Source organism: Thunnus thynnus, chromosome 3 (assembly GCF_963924715.1).
Source record: "Thunnus thynnus chromosome 3, fThuThy2.1, whole genome shotgun sequence".
Taxonomy (NCBI): Eukaryota; Metazoa; Chordata; class Actinopteri; order Scombriformes; family Scombridae; genus Thunnus; species Thunnus thynnus.
In genome coordinates, this window is record NC_089519.1 from 18,247,894 (window position 1) to 18,268,330 (window position 20,437).

The following is a 20,437-nucleotide window of genomic DNA, read 5'->3' on the forward strand; positions in this document are numbered from 1 at the left end:
GCCGATGCATCTGAAATTGACTCAGCTAAGATGTAAGACCTTGGTGATGCTACATTGGGTAGGTCATGACCCATGACCAAACGCCGTTGCCATGGCGACACATCCTTCGCCATGAAATACGATGCTGTATTTTAGGGATAAGGGATGGGTCTACAGTCACGAAACTTGGCACACATGTCTGGAGCGACACCAGCTAAAATCCTGGATAGGTCATTTGCATAGACGTGACAATATGGCTCAACAGCGCCCCCTTGAAAATTTCAAAATTGTAGCCCCGCCTTCCAGATGAACCTAGGAAAATGAAATTCGGGAGGCTAATGTATCATGTCAAGACGCACAAAAAAGCCTCTTGGAGCCATATCGTAAGTCCTACAGGAAGTCGGCCATCTTGATAAAAGTGGTCATTTTTCGCGTTTTTTTGACCATTTCGCATACCTTGTATTTTAACGAACTCCTCCTACAGAATTCATGGTAACGACTTCAAAATCAGTGTGTGTCATCTACACTAGTGTGTGATCAAAAGTTATCAAAACATTTACTTAGCATTGAAGCGTGTGGCCGTGGCGTGGCGTTGAGTTTTGATGTTTCGCCATGACAGGCGAAATTGCTATAAGTTTAGTGTAAATGCTGGAGTCTACACCAAACTTTACATGTTTGATAAGACTCCCAGCCTGAACACGTCTAAATACCAATATTCAGTCAGTGATGAAAACTGGCTCCATAGCGCCCCCTACGACATTTCAATGCAGCAGCCCCTGCAGCAGGCAGAGTAGGTGATTGAGGATGTGACGTTAATTTCCCCTTGCACTGTCTGAAAACAGCTCAGGGGTCCGTTTCACAAAGCAGGTTCAACAAACTCTGAGTCTAATCCTGAACTCTGAGTTGATCTACTCTGAGATAGAAAACTCTGAGTTTCCGGTTCCAGAACAGCTGATTTGAGTCAGTTTAATCAACTCGGAGTAGTTTCACCTGGAGTTAAGCGCGTGCACCACAACTATAAAAAGCCAGCATCAATGGAGCCCCGATTCAACGAGTCACCATGGCAACGGGGAAGAGGATGGCTGCGTTTTTCGCCCCCCTAGAACTAGACATCTTAATTCGCTCATACGACGAGTTTGAGCATGTTTTCAGAAAGAAGTGCAACACCGCTGCAGCTACAAAAGAGAGGGAGACGGCTGCTGCTCGGTCATTGCGTAAGTTTAAATGTAGTCCTTTGTGATCACAGTAATATTACAGAGGAAAACTGCTTGAATGGTGGCCTATTAATTTATTTCATTTAGGTCCAAGCGCACTTGGCAGCAGTTTAGGATGAAATATAAAAACATTGTTCAAACAGGTGAGACCTCGGCATAATCTCATGGGGGAACCTCATTTTGATCATGTTTTACATTGTAAAGTAAATATTAAGTGGCTGTTTGACTGAGCAGTTGTTTTATCCCCAACATAATGCTGGTTTCACACACATAAATGTCTTCTCATCTACATCATGTTCTGTTAAATAATTAATCCTATTTAAACTAACACAGACTTCTACTCAGCCAACAGAAAGAAGGCAGATGTCCGTAAAACGGGTGGTGGTCCAGCACCGCCACCTCTAACGGACAGAGGAGCTGGCCATAAGCCAGAATTTAGGAAGGCCAGTGGCTGGCTCCGACATTGTACAAAAAACTTTTGCAAACCATTTGCAAAGAAACGCAGCGCAACACACAATATCTGCTGGGATGTGAGAGCATGACTACGATTGGTAATGTTGCAAATGTAAGGACGGATTAGGTTTTGTATGTAGATGATGGACTGTGACGTGAAACGGTACCGCTCAAAAAGATAATGGCTGGAAATGCTAGAACATCTATGCGTGGTCTGATAACCATCTCTCGACGAATATTTAATTCTCTGCGCAGTAATGCTGCACCTTCATCCACGGGATCGTTATCAAAAGGACATGCCATGTTAGTGAAAAAAAGTCGCCACTTACTGTGCCTAATGGACTTCTAATATACTGACTCTGATTTTTTTTATTTTATTTTTTTTTTTTTTTAATGATTTTTTGAAATGACAGACGGCAGAACTAGGCTACACCAAAACTCGCCTGCTGCCTGAATGAATGAGGAAATCAAATGGAGTGTGTGGTTCTGAAAGAGGGCGGAGACTGAGAGAAAGTCGAGGTTCATTGAGAAAAACCTGGTCCCGACCAGGTTAGATTCATAGAGTCTGTTGCTACCGTAACTGACTGAGAGCTTAAGTTACCCCTCTCTCTGAAACAGGCTAGAGTTATCCCTCTTTCTCTGGTTTGAGTTACCTCCCTTTTTGAAACGGAAAACTCAGAGTTTCCCTCATTTCAGGGTTAACAGACTCTGAGTTTTCACTAAACCTGCTTTGTGAAACGGACCCCAGGTCTGGGGACATCTATATGCCCGTGACAGAAGCCCTTCACCAGCGCCGAGCCCCGACATACGCAAGGACGCGAGGGCCCGATCATCGCTGCTTGCAGCTTTAATTCTTATTATTATTATTATTATTGCGACTCTTTGACCTCAAATAACTTCTACAAACGTGTACCAAAACTCACCGAAATTGGCGTGCGCGTCAGTTCTGGTGAAAATCGCAGATTTTATGCGTCTCGCAAAAAATGCGGGGAAAAATGGCTCGACAGCGCCACCTAGAAAATTAAGAAAAGCGAGCCCCACGATACAGATGGTCGTAGAACAATGAAATTTGGTGTGCTTATATATCATGACCAGACGCACCAAAAAGTCTCTTGGAGCCATACCCTAAATCCAACAGGAAGTCGGCCATTTTGGTTCAAAGTTGCGATTTTCAGGCCAATTTTGCCGTTTTTAGCCCGCGTACTTTAACGAACTCCTCCTAGGGATTTGACCTCAGCAACTTGAAATTCGGTCAGTATCATCTACAGACCTGGGAGATGAAAAGTTATCAAAACGGTGAGTTTTCGACATTGTTGAGGGGGTGTGGTCGGGCGGCGAATTTCGATCCTTCGCCGTGAAAATTCAAACAGCCATAACTCCGGCATGCACGATCCTAAGAGACCCAAACCTTTTGTGCTTGGAAAGAGTCCCGTCCTGAACACATCCATGTGTCAATATTGGATGTGAGTCATAGCGCCACCTACTGGCAACAGGAAGTTACATGTTTTACACTTTGACGCTCTGTGGGTGGCACGGTGATGGGATCCACCTCAAATTTACTCAGAATAGCCTAAAGACCTTGGAGATGGTATATTATGAAGTTGGTGACTTTTCGTGGAAAGGTGTTGCCATGGCGACGCGGAGAATTTCGATGTGACGCCATGAAATTTCAAAGCCTTATAACTTGACTCCACATGGTCTGATCTTTTCCAAATTTCATATGCTTGTTAAGAGTCCCGGTCTGAACACATTTTCAGGCCCATATTTAGTGAGAGTCATAGCGCCACCTACTGGCAACAGGAAGTATCATGCGTCGTTCTTTGTTGTATTACTCCTAGGAAATTTGGCCGATGCATCTGAAATTGACTCAGCTAAGATGTAAGACCTTGGTGATGCTACATTGGGTAGGTCATGACCTATGACCAAACGCCGTTGCCATGGCGACACATCCTTCGCCATGAAATACGATGGTGTATTTTAGGGATAAGGGATGGGTCTACAGTCACGAAACTTGGCACACATGTCTGGAGCGACACCAGCTAAAATCCTGGATAGGTCATTTGCATAGACGTGACAATATGGCTCAACAGCGCCCCCTTGAAAATTTCAAAATTGTAGCCCCGCCTTCCAGATGAACCTAGGAAAATGAAATTCGGGAGGCTAATGTATCATGTCAAGACGCACAAAAAAGCCTCTTGGAGCCATATCGTAAGTCCTACAGGAAGTCGGCCATCTTGATAAAAGTGGTCATTTTTCGCGTTTTTTTGACCATTTCGCATACCTTGTATTTTAACGAACTCCTCCTACAGAATTCATGGTAACGACTTCAAAATCAGTGTGTGTCATCTACACTAGTGTGTGATCAAAAGTTATCAAAACATTTACTTAGCATTGAAGCGTGTGGCCGTGGCGTGGCGTTGAGTTTTGATGTTTCGCCATGACAGGCGAAATTGCTATAAGTTTAGTGTAAATGCTGGAGTCTACACCAAACTTTACATGTTTGATAAGACTCCCAGCCTGAACACGTCTAAATACCAATATTCAGTCAGTGATGAAAACTGGCTCCATAGCGCCCCCTACCACATTTCAATGCAGCAGCCCCTGCAGCAGGCAGAGTAGGTGATTGAGGATGTGACGTTAATTTCCCCTTGCACTGTCTGAAAACAGCTCAGGGGTCCGTTTCACAAAGCAGGTTCAACAAACTCTGAGTCTAATCCTGAACTCTGAGTTGATCTACTCTGAGATAGAAAACTCTGAGTTTCCGGTTCCAGAACAGCTGATTTGAGTCAGTTTAATCAACTCGGAGTAGTTTCACCTGGAGTTAAGCGCGTGCACCACAACTATAAAAAGCCAGCATCAATGGAGCCCCGATTCAACGAGTCACCATGGCAACGGGGAAGAGGATGGCTGCGTTTTTCGCCCCCCTAGAACTAGACATCTTAATTCGCTCATACGACGAGTTTGAGCATGTTTTCAGAAAGAAGTGCAACACCGCTGCAGCTGCAAAAGAGAGGGAGACGGCTGCTGCTCGGTCATTGCGTAAGTTTAAATGTAGTCCTTTGTAATCACAATAATATTACAGAGGAAAACTGCTTGAATGGTGGCCTATTAATTTATTTCATTTAGGTCCAAGCGCACTTGGCAGCAGTTTAGGATGAAATTTAAAAACATTGTTCAAACAGGTGAGACCTCGGCATAATCTCATGGGGGAACCTCATTTTGATCATGTTTTACATTGTAAAGTAAATATTAAGTGGCTGTTTGACTGTGCAGTTGTTTTATCCCCAACATAATGCTGGTTTCACACACATAAATGTCTTCTCATCTACATCATGTTCTGTTAAATAATTAATCCTATTTAAACTAACACAGACTTCTACTCAGCCAACAGAAAGAAGGCAGATGCCCGTAAAACGGGTGGTGGTCCAGCACCGCCACCTCTAACGGAGGCAGAGGAGCTGGCCCTAAGCCAGACTTTAGGAAGGCCAGTGGCTGGCTCCGACATTGTACAAAAAACTTTTGCAAACCATTTGCAAAGAAACGCAGCGCAACACACAATATCTGCTGGGATGTGAGAGCATGACTACGATTGGTAATGTTGCAAATGTAAAGACGGCTTAGGTTGTGTATGTAGATGATGGACTGTGACGTGAAACGGTACCGCTCAAAAAGATAATGGCTGGAAATGCTAGAACATCTATGCGTGGTCTGATAACCATCTCTCGACGAATATTTAATTCTCTGCGCAGTAATGCTGCACCTTCATCCACGGGATCGTTATCAAAAGGACATGCCATGTTAGTGAAAAAAAGTCGCCACTTACTGTGCCTAATGGACTTCTAATATACTGACTCTGATTTTTTTTTTAATTTATTTATTTTTTTTAATGATTTCTTTAAATGACAGACGGCAGAACTAGGCTACGCCAAAACTCGCCTGCTGCCTGAATGAATGAGGAAATCAAATGGAGTGTGTGGCTCTGAAAGAGGGCGGAGACTGAGAGAAAGTCGAGGTTCATTGAGAAAAACCTGGTCCCGACCAGGTTAGATTCATAGAGTCTGTTGCTACGGTAACTGACCGAGAGCTTAAGTTACCCCTCTCTCTGAAACAGGCTAGAGTTATCCCTCTTTCTCTGGTTTGAGTTACCTCCCTTTTTGAAACGGAAAACTCAGAGTTTTCCTCATTTCAGGGTTAACAGACTCTGAGTTTTCACTAAACCTGCTTTGTAAAACGGACCCCAGGTCTGGGGACATCTATATGCCCGTGACAGAAGCCCTTCACCAGCGCCGAGCCCCGACATACGCAAGGACGCGAGGGCCCGATCATCGCTGCTTGCAGCTTTAATTATTATTATTCTTATTATTATTATTATTATTGCGACTCTTTGACCTCAAATAACTTCTACAAACGTGTACCAAAACTCACCGAAATTGGCGTGCGCGTCAGTTCTGGTGAAAATCGCAGATTTTATGCGTCTCGCAAAAAATGCGGGGAAAAATGGCTCGACAGCGCCACCTAGAAAATTAAGAAAAGCGAGCCCCACGATACAGATGGTCGTAGAACAATGAAATTTGGTGTGCTTATATATCATGACCAGACGCACCAAAAAGTCTCTTGGAGCCATACCCTAAATCCAACAGGAAGTCGGCCATTTTGGTTCAAAGTTGCGATTTTCAGGCCAATTTTGCCGTTTTTAGCCCGCGTACTTTAACGAACTCCTCCTAGGGATTTGACCTCAGCAACTTGAAATTCGGTCAGTATCATCTACAGACCTGGGAGATGAAAAGTTATCAAAACGGTGAGTTTTCGACATTGTTGAGGGGGTGTGGTCGGGCGGCGAATTTCGATCCTTCGCCGTGAAAATTCAAACAGCCATAACTCCGGCATGCAGGATCCTAAGAGACCCAAACCTTTTGTGCTTGGAAAGAGTCCCGTCCTGAACACATCCATGTGTCAATATTGGATATGAGTCATAGCGCCACCTACTGGCAACAGGAAGTTACATGTTTTACACTTTGACGCTCTGTGGGTGGCACGGTGATGGGATCCACCTCAAATTTACTCAGAATAGCCTAAAGACCTTGGAGATGGTATATTATGAAGTTGGTGACTTTTCGTGGAAAGGTGTTGCCATGACGACGCGGCGAATTTCGATGTCTCGCCATGAAATTTCAAAGCCTTATAACTTGACTCCACATGGTCTGATCTTTTCCAAATTTCATATGCTTGTTAAGAGTCCCGGTCTGAACACATTGTCAGGCCCATATTTAGTGAGAGTCATAGCGCCACCTACTGGCAACAGGAAGTATCATGCGTCGTTCTTTGTTGTATTACTCCTAGGAAATTTGGCCGATGCATCTGAAATTGACTCAGCTAAGATGTAAGACCTTGGTGATGCTACATTGGGTAGGTCATGACCCATGACCAAACGCCGTTGCCATGGCGACACATCCTTCGCCATGAAATACGATGCTGTATTTTAGGGATAAGGGATGGGTCTACAGTCACGAAACTTGGCACACATGTCTGGAGCGACACCAGCTAAAATCCTGGATAGGTCATTTGCATAGACGTGACAATATGGCTCAACAGCGCCCCCTTGAAAATTTCAAAATTGTAGCCCCGCCTTCCAGATGAACCTAGGAAAATGAAATTCGGGAGGCTAATGTATCATGTCAAGACGCACAAAAAAGCCTCTTGGAGCCATATCGTAAGTCCTACAGGAAGTCGGCCATCTTGATAAAAGTGGTCATTTTTCGCGTTTTTTTGACCATTTCGCATACCTTGTATTTTAACGAACTCCTCCTACAGAATTCATGGTAACGACTTCAAAATCAGTGTGTGTCATCTACACTAGTGTGTGATCAAAAGTTATCAAAACATTTACTTAGCATTGAAGCGTGTGGCCGTGGCGTGGCGTTGAGTTTTGATGTTTCGCCATGACAGGCGAAATTGCTATAAGTTTAGTGTAAATGCTGGAGTCTACACCAAACTTTACATGTTTGATAAGACTCCCAGCCTGAACACGTCTAAATACCAATATTCAGTCAGTGATGAAAACTGGCTCCATAGCGCCCCCTACGACATTTCAATGCAGCAGCCCCTGCAGCAGGCAGAGTAGGTGATTGAGGATGTGACGTTAATTTCCCCTTGCACTGTCTGAAAACAGCTCAGGGGTCCGTTTCACAAAGCAGGTTCAACAAACTCTGAGTCTAATCCTGAACTCTGAGTTGATCTACTCTGAGATAGAAAACTCTGAGTTTCCGGTTCCAGAACAGCTGATTTGAGTCAGTTTAATCAACTCGGAGTAGTTTCACCTGGAGTTAAGCGCGTGCACCACAACTATAAAAAGCCAGCATCAATGGAGCCCCGATTCAACGAGTCACCATGGCAACGGGGAAGAGGATGGCTGCGTTTTTCGCCCCCCTAGAACTAGACATCTTAATTCGCTCATACGACGAGTTTGAGCATGTTTTCAGAAAGAAGTGCAACACCGCTGCAGCTACAAAAGAGAGGGAGACGGCTGCTGCTCGGTCATTGCGTAAGTTTAAATGTAGTCCTTTGTGATCACAATAATATTACAGAGGAAAACTGCTTGAATGGTGGCCTATTAATTTATTTCATTTAGGTCCAAGCGCACTTGGCAGCAGTTTAGGATGAAATATAAAAACATTGTTCAAACAGGTGAGACCTCGGCATAATCTCATGGGGGAACCTCATTTTGATCATGTTTTACATTGTAAAGTAAATATTAAGTGGCTGTTTGACTGAGCAGTTGTTTTATCCCCAACATAATGCTGGTTTCACACACATAAATGTCTTCTCATCTACATCATGTTCTGTTAAATAATTAATCCTATTTAAACTAACACAGACTTCTACTCAGCCAACAGAAAGAAGGCAGATGTCCGTAAAACGGGTGGTGGTCCAGCACCGCCACCTCTAACGGACAGAGGAGCTGGCCATAAGCCAGAATTTAGGAAGGCCAGTGGCTGGCTCCGACATTGTACAAAAAACTTTTGCAAACCATTTGCAAAGAAACGCAGCGCAACACACAATATCTGCTGGGATGTGAGAGCATGACTACGATTGGTAATGTTGCAAATGTAAGGACGGATTAGGTTTTGTATGTAGATGATGGACTGTGACGTGAAACGGTACCGCTCAAAAAGATAATGGCTGGAAATGCTAGAACATCTATGCGTGGTCTGATAACCATCTCTCGACGAATATTTAATTCTCTGCGCAGTAATGCTGCACCTTCATCCACGGGATCGTTATCAAAAGGACATGCCATGTTAGTGAAAAAAAGTCGCCACTTACTGTGCCTAATGGACTTCTAATATACTGACTCTGATTTTTTTTATTTTATTTATTTTTTTTTTTAATGATTTTTTGAAATGACAGACGGCAGAACTAGGCTACACCAAAACTCGCCTGCTGCCTGAATGAATGAGGAAATCAAATGGAGTGTGTGGTTCTGAAAGAGGGCGGAGACTGAGAGAAAGTCGAGGTTCATTGAGAAAAACCTGGTCCCGACCAGGTTAGATTCATAGAGTCTGTTGCTACCGTAACTGACTGAGAGCTTAAGTTACCCCTCTCTCTGAAACAGGCTAGAGTTATCCCTCTTTCTCTGGTTTGAGTTACCTCCCTTTTTGAAACGGAAAACTCAGAGTTTCCCTCATTTCAGGGTTAACAGACTCTGAGTTTTCACTAAACCTGCTTTGTGAAACGGACCCCAGGTCTGGGGACATCTATATGCCCGTGACAGAAGCCCTTCACCAGCGCCGAGCCCCGACATACGCAAGGACGCGAGGGCCCGATCATCGCTGCTTGCAGCTTTAATTATTATTATTATTCTAGTACGCCATTGCATTTTTGAGGGGCTTAGAATGCTTGAAAACGAAAATTGGCACACACTTCAGAACTGGCGAAAATTAAAAAGTTCTGAAGTGATTGGGCTCAGGCGTGGCCAGCAGGCTCCATAGTGCCCCCAAATGCAAGGCCATGTTGTTACAAAGTTTCTTTGATGTGCATGGAATTCGGTAGGTTCGGTAGGTATCATCATTGTAGACGTAATACTTAAAAAAAAATTATCCAAGAGGAAATCAGTCATTTTGGATTTCGTGCATCAGTTTTCATTTTATGAACACGTTTGAGGCCTTTAGGATGTGTGAAAACTAAAGAAACTTTGCATATATGTTCAAACTAAGAAGTGCTTCAATTATTATCAGCCTCGGGCTTGGGCATTGCATTTTGGTTTTTTAGCGCCCCCTAATTACTTTTAGTTCTAGGGATGCTCGAGTAGCATAACTTGATATCTGTTATTTCACTTATAATTCACTATCACAATTCCAGTGGGTCGGACGTTTACATGAGTTTACTGTGCCTTTAAACAGCTTGGAAAATTCCAGAAAGTGATGTCATGGCTTTAGAAGCTTCTGGCTAATTGACATCATGTGAGTCAATCGGAGGTGTACCTGTGGATTTATTTTAAGGCCTACCTTCAAACTCAGTGCCTCTTTGCTTGACGTTATGGCAAAATCAAAAGAAATCAGCCAAGATCTCAGAAAAAAACAACGTGGACCTCCACAAGTCTGGTTCATCCTTGGGAGCAATTTCCAAACACCTAAAAGTACCATGTTCATCTGTACAAACAATAGTAAAAAGTATAAACATGAGACCACACAGCCATCATAGCGCTCAGGAAAGAGACACATTCTGTCTCCTACAGATGAACATACTTTGGCGCGAAAAGTTCAAATCAATCCCAGAACCACAGCAAAGAACCTTGCGAAGATGCTGGAGGAAACAGGTACAAAAGTATCCATATTCACATTAAAACAAGTCCTATATCAACATAACCTGAAAGGCTGCTCAGCAAGGAAGAAGCCACTGCTCCAAAACCGCCATATAAAAGCCAGACTACGGTTTGCAACTGCACATAGGGAAAAAGATCTTACTATTTGGAGAACTGTCCTCATAATGACCATCGTTATGTTTGAAAGAAAAAGAGGGAGGCTTGCAAGTTGAAGAACACCATCCCTACCGTGAAGCACGGGTGTGGCAGCATCATGTTGTGGGGGTGCTCTGCTGCAGGAGGGACTGGTGCAGCTGGACTTCACAAAATAGGTGGCATCATGAGGAAGGACATTTGGGTATATTGAAGCAACATCTCAAGACATCAACCAGGAATTTAAAGCTTGGTCGCAAATGGGTTTTCCAAACATACCATGAAAGTTGTGGCAAAATGGCTTTAGGACAACAAAGTCAAGGTATTGGAGTGGCCATCACAAAGCCCTGACCTCAATCCAATAGAAAATTTGTGGACAGAGCTGAAAAGGCGTATGCAAACAATGAGACCTACAAACCTGATTCAGTTAGATCACTTCTGTCAGGAGGAATGGGTCAAAATTCCAGCAACTTATTGTGAGAAGCTTGTGGAAGGCTGCCTGAAACGTTTGACAGAAGTTCAACAATTTAAAGGCAATGCTAAGTGTATGTAAACTTCTGACCCACCGGGAATGTGATGAAAGTAAAATAAAGTGATCCTAACTGACCTAAGACAGGGAAGGTTTACTAGGAATTAATGTCAGGAATTGTGAAAAGGTTTCAGTGTATTTGGCTAAAGTGTATGTAAACTTCTAACTTCAACTGTATCTGATTTGTTTGATTTTAATGGACTTTTGTATACTTACAATGAATTTCCGATGATTTATAACTTCCCTGTCACATATTGAGAATTTGCTACTGTTTTTAAAGCTATTCCCAATGGTCTGTCCCACTTAATTTTTATTTTTTATTTATTTAAAAGGGACAGTAGATATCTCAAACATAAATGTCACCATTTGATGAACTGTACCAGATTATATCTTAAAGCTAATTCTCATCTGTAGTCCTTTGGCAGGTCAGAGCAAAGAAACAACACAATAACAAACATTACAGAGTAAAAACAACATACAAAGTTATACAAAAAGAACACGCAAGACACACAATACAAAACTACACCCAATAGCAAATCACAAATGTATACTTTTCATCCTTAGCTCGATTTATGTCGAGCAGCGCAGCAAAACTAAAAACTGTAGTTATCAACTGAACGGGACAGGGGAAACTATCCAGGGAAAACAGAATTAAATGTTTAGCTTTTGAAATAAATTTCTTAGACAAGTGAAAAACTAGTTATTTTCTGATTTTGGTTTAATTTCTATTCCAATTGCTGATTTGAAAATGAAAATGGGTTAGGGGAATGGTAAAAAAATGGGAAGTGGATTTTGTTTTTTTGTTTTTTTTATTCACACGATAAACAGAAACAAAAAATGCATTTGATTATCCTGTTATCAAACAAGTTGACCACAGCTTTGGATGGAGGGTACACGGACCGGGAGGCAGCAATTCTCTTCCTGTGCCTAGTCTGCTGGAAAATAGAGGACATCAGTTGAGTAGGCAGTCATTTAATGTGGCCCAGGACACATTGCGTTCACACTGCAAAAAGAGTGTGACCATATGCAGTTCAGACCACCTCCAAATGTAGTCTGAGTGATCGGATCTCAATGTGTCCTCAGTGCATTCACACCTGTACTTAAAGCCATCCACTTATGATTGGAAGCTCTTCCACGACAGGAACAGAAAATTTAGCTAATACTGTTGCTGCTGTTATAAAGTTGTTGTCCATCATGAATATTGATCATATTAAGATGCAGGTTACATTGGCTTTTTTCTATTCAAATATCTGTTTTTCTACGGAGCAATACTTCTGTCTGGAACCGCGCCATCTTGGTCAACCCCAGCAATGACACACCTGCTTTAGATTTAAGTAATTCCTGTCATTTCCTGCTGGCTTCGCTCAAATTTTTACCCACCTATGTCAGTATTTTCACAGCAAGTAAACACATTGGTTAAACTATTTTGACATGTGTCTCATGACCACAGTAAGGGGTACTAATATTATTATTATTGTCTTAACAGATCCAACCTCCTGTTAATCTGTACTGATTCTGTGTTTTGACTGTGCACATATTATACAATTTTCTTCCACAAGGGACCTGTGGAGGACTTCATATAGCTGTCAGTTATAGGCTCTATACAGTTTATTATTACCCTCTGTCGCATTGAAATATAATGTAATTTCACTTTCAATTATTGAGTAGCCTAATTAATAATTATGAATATCACCCAATATTTTTCAATCTTAACCTGAAAAGTAGCACTAGAGTCAGAGGACAAAAACTAAAAAAATCAACATGTAAAAATCCATCATTCAGTTATTTAATGTGACTCACTAAACATATATTTGAATATACCTTTGTATATTCACATTAAAGGAAAATGTTCTGTTCACCTTAATCATAACATTCTAAGCTTCCCATAGGAAGGCTAAGACTGCTGTATGTATAGTATGTATTTATATATGTGTTCAACATTGCAACAGATAAAATGTATGATATGCAATATTGAAAATTACTAATGAATATAAAATACACAAATGTCAATTTTCTGAACCAAAAAAAATGTTTATTAAGTGACTTTATACCTGCCCTTTTCTCCTCTTCCTACTGCAGGTAGTGTGCTGCTCCAGGACGTTCAGGTGTTGACTCTGTACAAGGATCGCTACACCACAGCAAGGCGTTCCAGCCCCGTGCCTCAGCTCCAGTGTGTTGGAGGCTCAGCTGGCTGCCAGGCCTTTGTCCCAGAGGTGGTCCAGTGTCAGAACAAAGGCTGGGATGGAGTGGATGTGCAGGTGAGGAGGGAGGCGCTGGCAGGCAGCTAGGACAGAGAGAGATTAGGGGGAAGGAGTAAAATACAAGAAGCTTGGAAGGAGGTAAAGTTCATCACCATAGAAACCCGGGGTTCATTCCCCTAGTCACCAATATATTGGTATCATATATTGGTAAATGTCGATGAATAAATAACAAGAATTTGCAATAGACTTTTATTGCTTTGGTAATTCCTATGGTGTGATTGACTGCAAACTGAGTAGTACTTGTAATAAGAGTCAAAATCGGGTAATAATAATTATTTTATTATTAAATATTTTGAATGATGTTGCTGCTGGTTGTAATTTTCCTCCCTCCCCCTCACAGTGGGAGTGTAAGACAGATATGGACAATGCATATCGATTTGGCCACATTGAGGTGAGCTGTGAAGGCTACAGCCACCCTGCTGATGCCTACATACTGAAGGGCTCCTGTGGGCTGGAGTACACGCTGGAACTGACTGAAGAAGGCCGGAGGAGGATGCATGGGAGCTGGGGTTCCCGGAGTGGATTCAAAGAGTTTGGAGGTAGATGGTAGATTAGAGGTAGAAGAGATATGAGACTTGAGACATCATCTTTAGTATGTACACAGTCACTAGATATTTGGAAACTCTTCCTCTTTTCTTATTCACTGTTTCCATTTCTCAGGTGTTAGGGGCCTTGCCTCCAAATTCTTCAGCGGTTTCTTTGGCAACAAGGATCATCACCAGCACAACCAGCAGACACATCAGAGCTCGCACCCTTCAGGCAGTGAGGACTCAGGAGGTCTGCTGGTGGTTGCTGTGCTTCTGCTCTTGGCATACAGCATCTACAAGCTGTTCCTCAGCAGGAACACAACCCAGTGGGGGCAGGACAGTGGACAGGCTGGTTACCCCGGGGATAATCACCATGGCTCAGCAGGACCACCGCCCCCAGGATTCAAACCTGACTTCACTGGTAGCTAATGCAAGATGACACAATGGAAGCACAACGACCTATTTTCCTGACCATGAAACTCACTGTGCCCGTCTGTGTCTTTTGGTGACCAGCACAGAGCGCAAATTTGTGGGAGGTTCCTTCAAATGAAGCAGCACATTTTGGTTGAAATTTCATCCTAGATGTTGCACTGAAAACAGATGCCCCAGAGTCTGCTGACACATTGGTGATTTTATCAACAACTAAATGCTTACTTATTGCTGCAAACATGCCGCAATAACAGATTCATGCTTGAAATATAAATAAGTTATTTCAGTCAAATATTCTCCAAACAAAATCAGCACAGAAAATAAAGTTTAATGTGGTTAAAGCAGGGAAGTCAGTAAATCAGTCTGCATTGATCTGTAAATGAATGTGGTTGATTCATACAGTGGCTGTTGCCCACAGCTGTTGCCCACAGTGAAAAGCTTCTTCATTTCAGTAATCCCCTGCAGCATCTAAAGGCAGCAGGACAGTTATATTGTTAAATATGCAGCCTCCGATTAGAGAAGTGCTGTACCAGAGCACAGTGCCTTTATGCACCACCGTTATCTGTTTACTTTCATTAAATCATCTGATGATGCCAGGCTGCTACAGAATAAACACACACACCTAAACACACATCAGACTGGAAGGTTATAACTCAATATTCTACCTTTTTATGATGGAGACGTTGGGTTACCAGGGCTCATCATAGCCTCTTTTCCAGCTTCTTTTTAGCAAAAGTAGCATTTCAAGTTTTGGTCTTGAAATGCATTGAGGTGCAAATGCTGTTTTCTATCATTAATTACTAAACTATACTAAACTATATACACTATTTACAATGTGAGATACATTAGAATTATGACAAATAAAATTAAATAAGATAAAATAAAATAAAATGAAAAAGCATTGGTCCAATGTCATCATATACACAGCCTTACCAAATATTTCATTTAAAGAAAAAAAATCTATTGCTATTATAGTGACTAACTGATGAAAACACCTACACTATCTGTCTTTGGATGATTCAGAGCGCCACAACATGAACACTCATCACCACAAATCTACACTCAGACATTTCCTGAAGAAGCACGTTCCGTTTGTTGAGCCTATGTTGTCATGCTTCACTGTGATTGGCATGAGAGCAGTGATGTGACTGATGGAGTGTATTTATTAATGACCAAACCCTCCCATCTATATTCGCCTTCACTCAGCCCTTTTGCAATTTTTGCTGCTGCACATACATGATCCACAATAACAGTTGTGCCTGGAGACGGCCACACAGTCCGTGAACTCAAGACTTACCACGCTGTGCTTGTCGTTGCACTTGCACAGTTAAAATATGGCCCCACGTGGATAGAGCAACACTAGCTGGTCTTGTTTTTTCGGGGGTTTATAATTACTGCTAGTTCTCCCTGGAAAATACGACCTTCACATTGTGCCCAAAGCAATACATCACCTCATGATTTTTCCTCTCTTGTAGAAACACAAAACAAGTGTTGTTTAGGTGTGGTATGAATATAATTCCATCCTACCATGTTGCAGTTCTGAAATGTTGAATCTGTTTTTGTTTTCTGTTAAGGCTATCCTGGTGCCAACCCAAGTTACGGCTTCCACAGTGACTACACTCACGGACAACAGTACCCAGGAGGCCGAGCTGCACCAGGCACAGGAAATGGTTTCTGGACCGGCATGGGGACAGGAGGGGTGCTGGGATATCTTTTTGGTCGTCAGAGGTCAGTGGAGAGATGAATAAGAAAAGAGCTGAGTAAAGAGAAAGGAAACAGGACTCGTCCTTACATTATTCCTCTTCCATTTCATGGTTTGTGCTGTGTTTTTGTTTTTCAGAAGCCAGCCCTATAACTACAACCACTCCAGTTACACTGACAGCAGACCTCCTCCTCCTAGAGACTCATCCTCTTCCTCTGGGACACGCACTGCTTCAGGTAGAGGGAGTGAATGTAGCTGAAAGGGCCACATACAGAAATACCCCTCTGCTCTAACATCAACAGAAATCAAACAGTTGGACTAATTAAATATAGATGTCAAGTGTTGACAGTTGACTTTCGGTCTTAAGATTGGTTGTCTAAAGGAAACCTGAAATGATTTATGGTAATTTATTATGGTTTGGTGTTGACAATATATACTGTGAGACCATAGAAAAATTGAGTAAAGAACACTTAAACTTAAGGTCAATTCTTTTATCGGTACTTGAAACCCAGAAGTAAGATTAGCAGAGCAGTGTAGTTTATGGTCATGCTGCTGTATAGTCTTGCCTCTCTCTCTGTCTGTCTCCCCTCTGCTCCACAAAAATAGCAACGGAGCAGAGCAGAGAGAATGAAACTGCAATAAGTGAAATATAACATTTCACTTGAGTTGTCACCAGCTATACTCCTCACTTTAAATGTAAAAATAACCTTTGTGAGTAAAAAGCCAAAAAGAGTAATTTATTACAACACCTGTTCAACAAGCAAACATTTGTAGAAAAGTGATGTTTTCAACTGCTTTGCCTGCAGTCTCCCTGAATTGTTATAAACAGTCTAAAACAACTGTACTGTTTAGCTTAATTAGCCACGCATCTTAAAATTAGTCCAATTCTTGTAGGCTTACTGGCTGAGATGGTAGTCCCCACTCCCAAACCAGCCCCTCCTCCCTCTACCGGAACAAGATGGAAATTTTGTTCTGCTGTATATAGCTAAATTCTAATTGTGTTCTAAATGTATTACTTTTCTTGCACAATATTAAAAAATGGTAAGAGTATTGATTCAACTAGTAGTATTGATAAAATCCTAACAATGCCCCCTGTTTAGACGCCTAAGGGCGAGGACCCTATTGTTTTTCTTGTTTCTTTCTTTCTTTCTTTCTTTCTCATTACAGGACTCCACACCTAAATTTGACCCCCTAAACATGCTCAAAAACTCACAAAATTTGGCACCCACATCAGGTCTGGTGAAAAAATTCACCGTTCAACTAGCACATAACGGTAGAAAAGGCATCTTTCAATCTTTCTCATCTCTGCCGCTTTGTAAGCTAATGCTTTACATGGCGCGCAAGCTTGAGCTCAGCCAACACTTGGCAATGACTTTTTTCTCAGCAGCTGCTGTGGCTCAGGATTTTCATCAGGTTTAATTATTGTATTTGGTGTGTTTCTTTCTTTCTTATTATTCTGCCACTTCAGACCTAAATTTGACCCCCTAAACATGCTCAAAAACTCACCAAATTTGGCACGCACATCAGGTGTGGCGAAAAAATTGATAAAATGTAAAAATTAAACCCCGAAGTGCCAAAATGTGCTCTCTAGCGCCACCTATGTAACTAAAATGGCCGCCAAGGCCCGTAGGAATGTCGTAGACCAAACCAAAACTGGATTATTCGTCTCATCGAGACAAGACATGCATCTCACCACTACCTAAATCCAACAGGAAGTCCGCTATTAGCCTCAAAATAAGACAACTCAATTTTGGCCTCTGAACAAACGCTATCTCCTCCAAGGGCGTTAATGGTATCGTCTTCAAACTTTAATAGATGACTTATGACACTATGCTGAAAAAAGTTGTTAAAAACTTTGTAATAACTCGAACGATTTGGATTTTATAAGCCCTCAAAGTTGCAGTGCCACATCACCCTTACAATATAAAACAATGGGGAGGCATGAACTTTGAAACAGAGGCTTCTGACGTCCAAACTATAAGTCTGACCACTTTCAAACCTGTATTAATGGATTCGCCACGAAATTTCCTACTAAAATATGATTTTTAATGTAGAATTTGGCCAAAGTCATGGGAGATTTCACAAGAAGAGTACTCTAAAATTCTCCTCTCCAACTGCTCCTGGTGATGTCACTCCCTCAGTGCTGTGAAACATTCTGCAATACACACTCATTATAAAATAATAGGAGGAACAAGAAAAGACTTTAAAACTCACACTTTAATATCTCAAAAACAGTAAAAGATAGAAAAAACATGTAAATTCAAGATTTGTAGGTCAAAGTCTCATGACTCATTTAAAGTTCAAATGAAGTCTGTATCTAAAACTATGTGGAAGCAGTAAATGTTTAAAAAGGTGTGGGTTCGCTCACACTGTCCATTCAGCTATATGAGTATTTTTCTGTGTCCAGCTGCAGTTACTTATTTTCTTTACACACCGGACAGTACACATGTCAATCAAACTTTCAAAATAAAAGCACACCACACTTGTAAGAAATATCCCTCATTTTTAAAAAGCAAAATGATCTGATCCCGACGGGCCAGAGTGCGAGGTCCAGACCAACGCTGCTTACAGCTTTAATTAATTTAGTGAAACCACTTCGCACAATGATAAAGGACCTGACAGTGTGAAGTGGAGTGTCTGAATTGGAAGCAAAACTACATCAACCACAAATTAAACAGCAGGCATCACTTAAATAGTTACATGTTGGCCTTTCACACAGTGTCTCACTCATGTTACAGTAGTTGGTAAAATGAATGTCTCAACTGTGCATTAGCATCCACAGATATGCTGTAAGTACAGTTGGCTGCCTGACATCTTTGTTTGTTTTTTGTTAGGTTTTGGAGGAACCAAGAGAAGATAGAAGCTGTGAAAGTGGACGGATTCTCATCAATAAATTTATATTGACAGAGTTAACATTGGTGCTCTTATAGCACATAAACTAATCTCCGCTGGTAGCACATCAAACAGCACCATGAAATGACCATGTTGGCTAATAAAATGGTAACATTGCTACTCAGTTATACGTACCTCTGGAGCGGATATTTGTGTGGTTTGAGGCTTCAGTATTGTGTTTAGAAGAATATGACGTGACTTATGTACTGTTTAAATGGTTTTAATTGACAATGGCCTTCATTGCATTTTGTAGGTGAGATGACATTCTGCCTCACACATGGACAGATATCTATGAAGACTCCCATCTTTTGCATTCACATGAAATAAATTATAGATATGAGAAAAAATAATAATAATTGCTTCTCTCTCTGAGTCTGTGCTCCATCAGTTGAACTGCAGCTGAACAGAGGTAAGAATCATGACTCGAATAATTTTTATGAGTTAAATCACTATGGGCACATAGAAAGAAAATTATGTTTTTTATGCATTCATCCATGTAAGTCTCATCACTGCTTTAGTTGACTTTACCTCCCAGCTGTCATACCTTTGCTGTTGTATAATAAACTCAGTTTAAATCTGTGTAGCCTTGTTTTGTTGAAAGTTGATCTATTGTTTTAAGGACGTGTGATATTTTGGGAACTAACTAATAAAAAAATCAAACTTTTTAAACTGTGGATCTCAACCCTGGCATGCGTTCAGATTATCTTTGCTATTGTTTGTTTTCTCTCGCTCCCAAAATTAAAAACATAAGACATAACTCCAAAAGTCTACCTTGAGAAAATAAGCATTGAAAGCCCTTTTAAAACAGTGACGTCTGTCACCTGTGTGTTTGGTGAAGAAGTAGCAGTACCCTCTGCTGTCCAGAAACTAAAGTAAAAGAGCTTACAGCACCTGGTACTCCCAAGCAGTTACTCATCTAAGTACTAACCAGGTCTGACTCTACATAGCTTCTGAGATCAGACAAGATCGGGTTTGTCCAGGGTGGTATGGCCATACACTCAAAAAAATGATTCATGACATAATTTATTATTAAGCATTTCTATTTCATTGATTTTAATTAAATCACCACAATTTTAAAATTTATTTATTAAAATCTCATAAAAGCTGCATAAATACTGTAATTCTAAAAATAATGAAATTTAATCAATTAAAACGTATGGACATGGTTTGAATATGGTTTAAGCGTAAGTCAGTTAGTTAAAACATATGAGATTGGTTTACATATCAAACTCGGGAAGTGGAATCGTTTCTAAACAGATACATCAAAATTCTTGCCGCCGTCTTGATAACCATCCCAGCCCAGCACGAGCGAGCGCGAGACATTCGCATGAGGCCTTATTACTGATAAGTTACATCCATACTCAATGTAGTTAATCTGTCAGTTTTCAGTGTAAGTGCATCTGTAGTTGATACTGTCTCACACACCACCTGCCAAATAGCCTCACCACTTCATGCACTGTCCAAAAAACGCCTGCGTATGAAGAAGTCCGCGTGCAAA

At 41.4% G+C, this 20,437-nt stretch overlaps 1 protein-coding gene across 1 annotated transcript in view; it reads left to right on the forward strand.

Moving 5' to 3' along the window:
• saraf (store-operated calcium entry-associated regulatory factor) overlaps positions 1–19,518 on the forward strand; it is a 35,733-nt gene extending 16,215 nt beyond the window's left edge. The window contains exons 2-7 of the mRNA XM_067584538.1: positions 13,208–13,386; positions 13,730–13,928; positions 14,050–14,337; positions 15,920–16,073; positions 16,186–16,283; positions 18,882–19,518. Coding sequence (XP_067440639.1) covers positions 13,208–13,386; positions 13,730–13,928; positions 14,050–14,337; positions 15,920–16,073; positions 16,186–16,283; positions 18,882–18,907 — 944 coding nt within the window. The 3' untranslated portion in view covers positions 18,908–19,518. The remainder of the gene's footprint in view (positions 1–13,207; positions 13,387–13,729; positions 13,929–14,049; positions 14,338–15,919; positions 16,074–16,185; positions 16,284–18,881) is intronic.
• Positions 19,519–20,437: the final 919 nt, after the last annotated feature.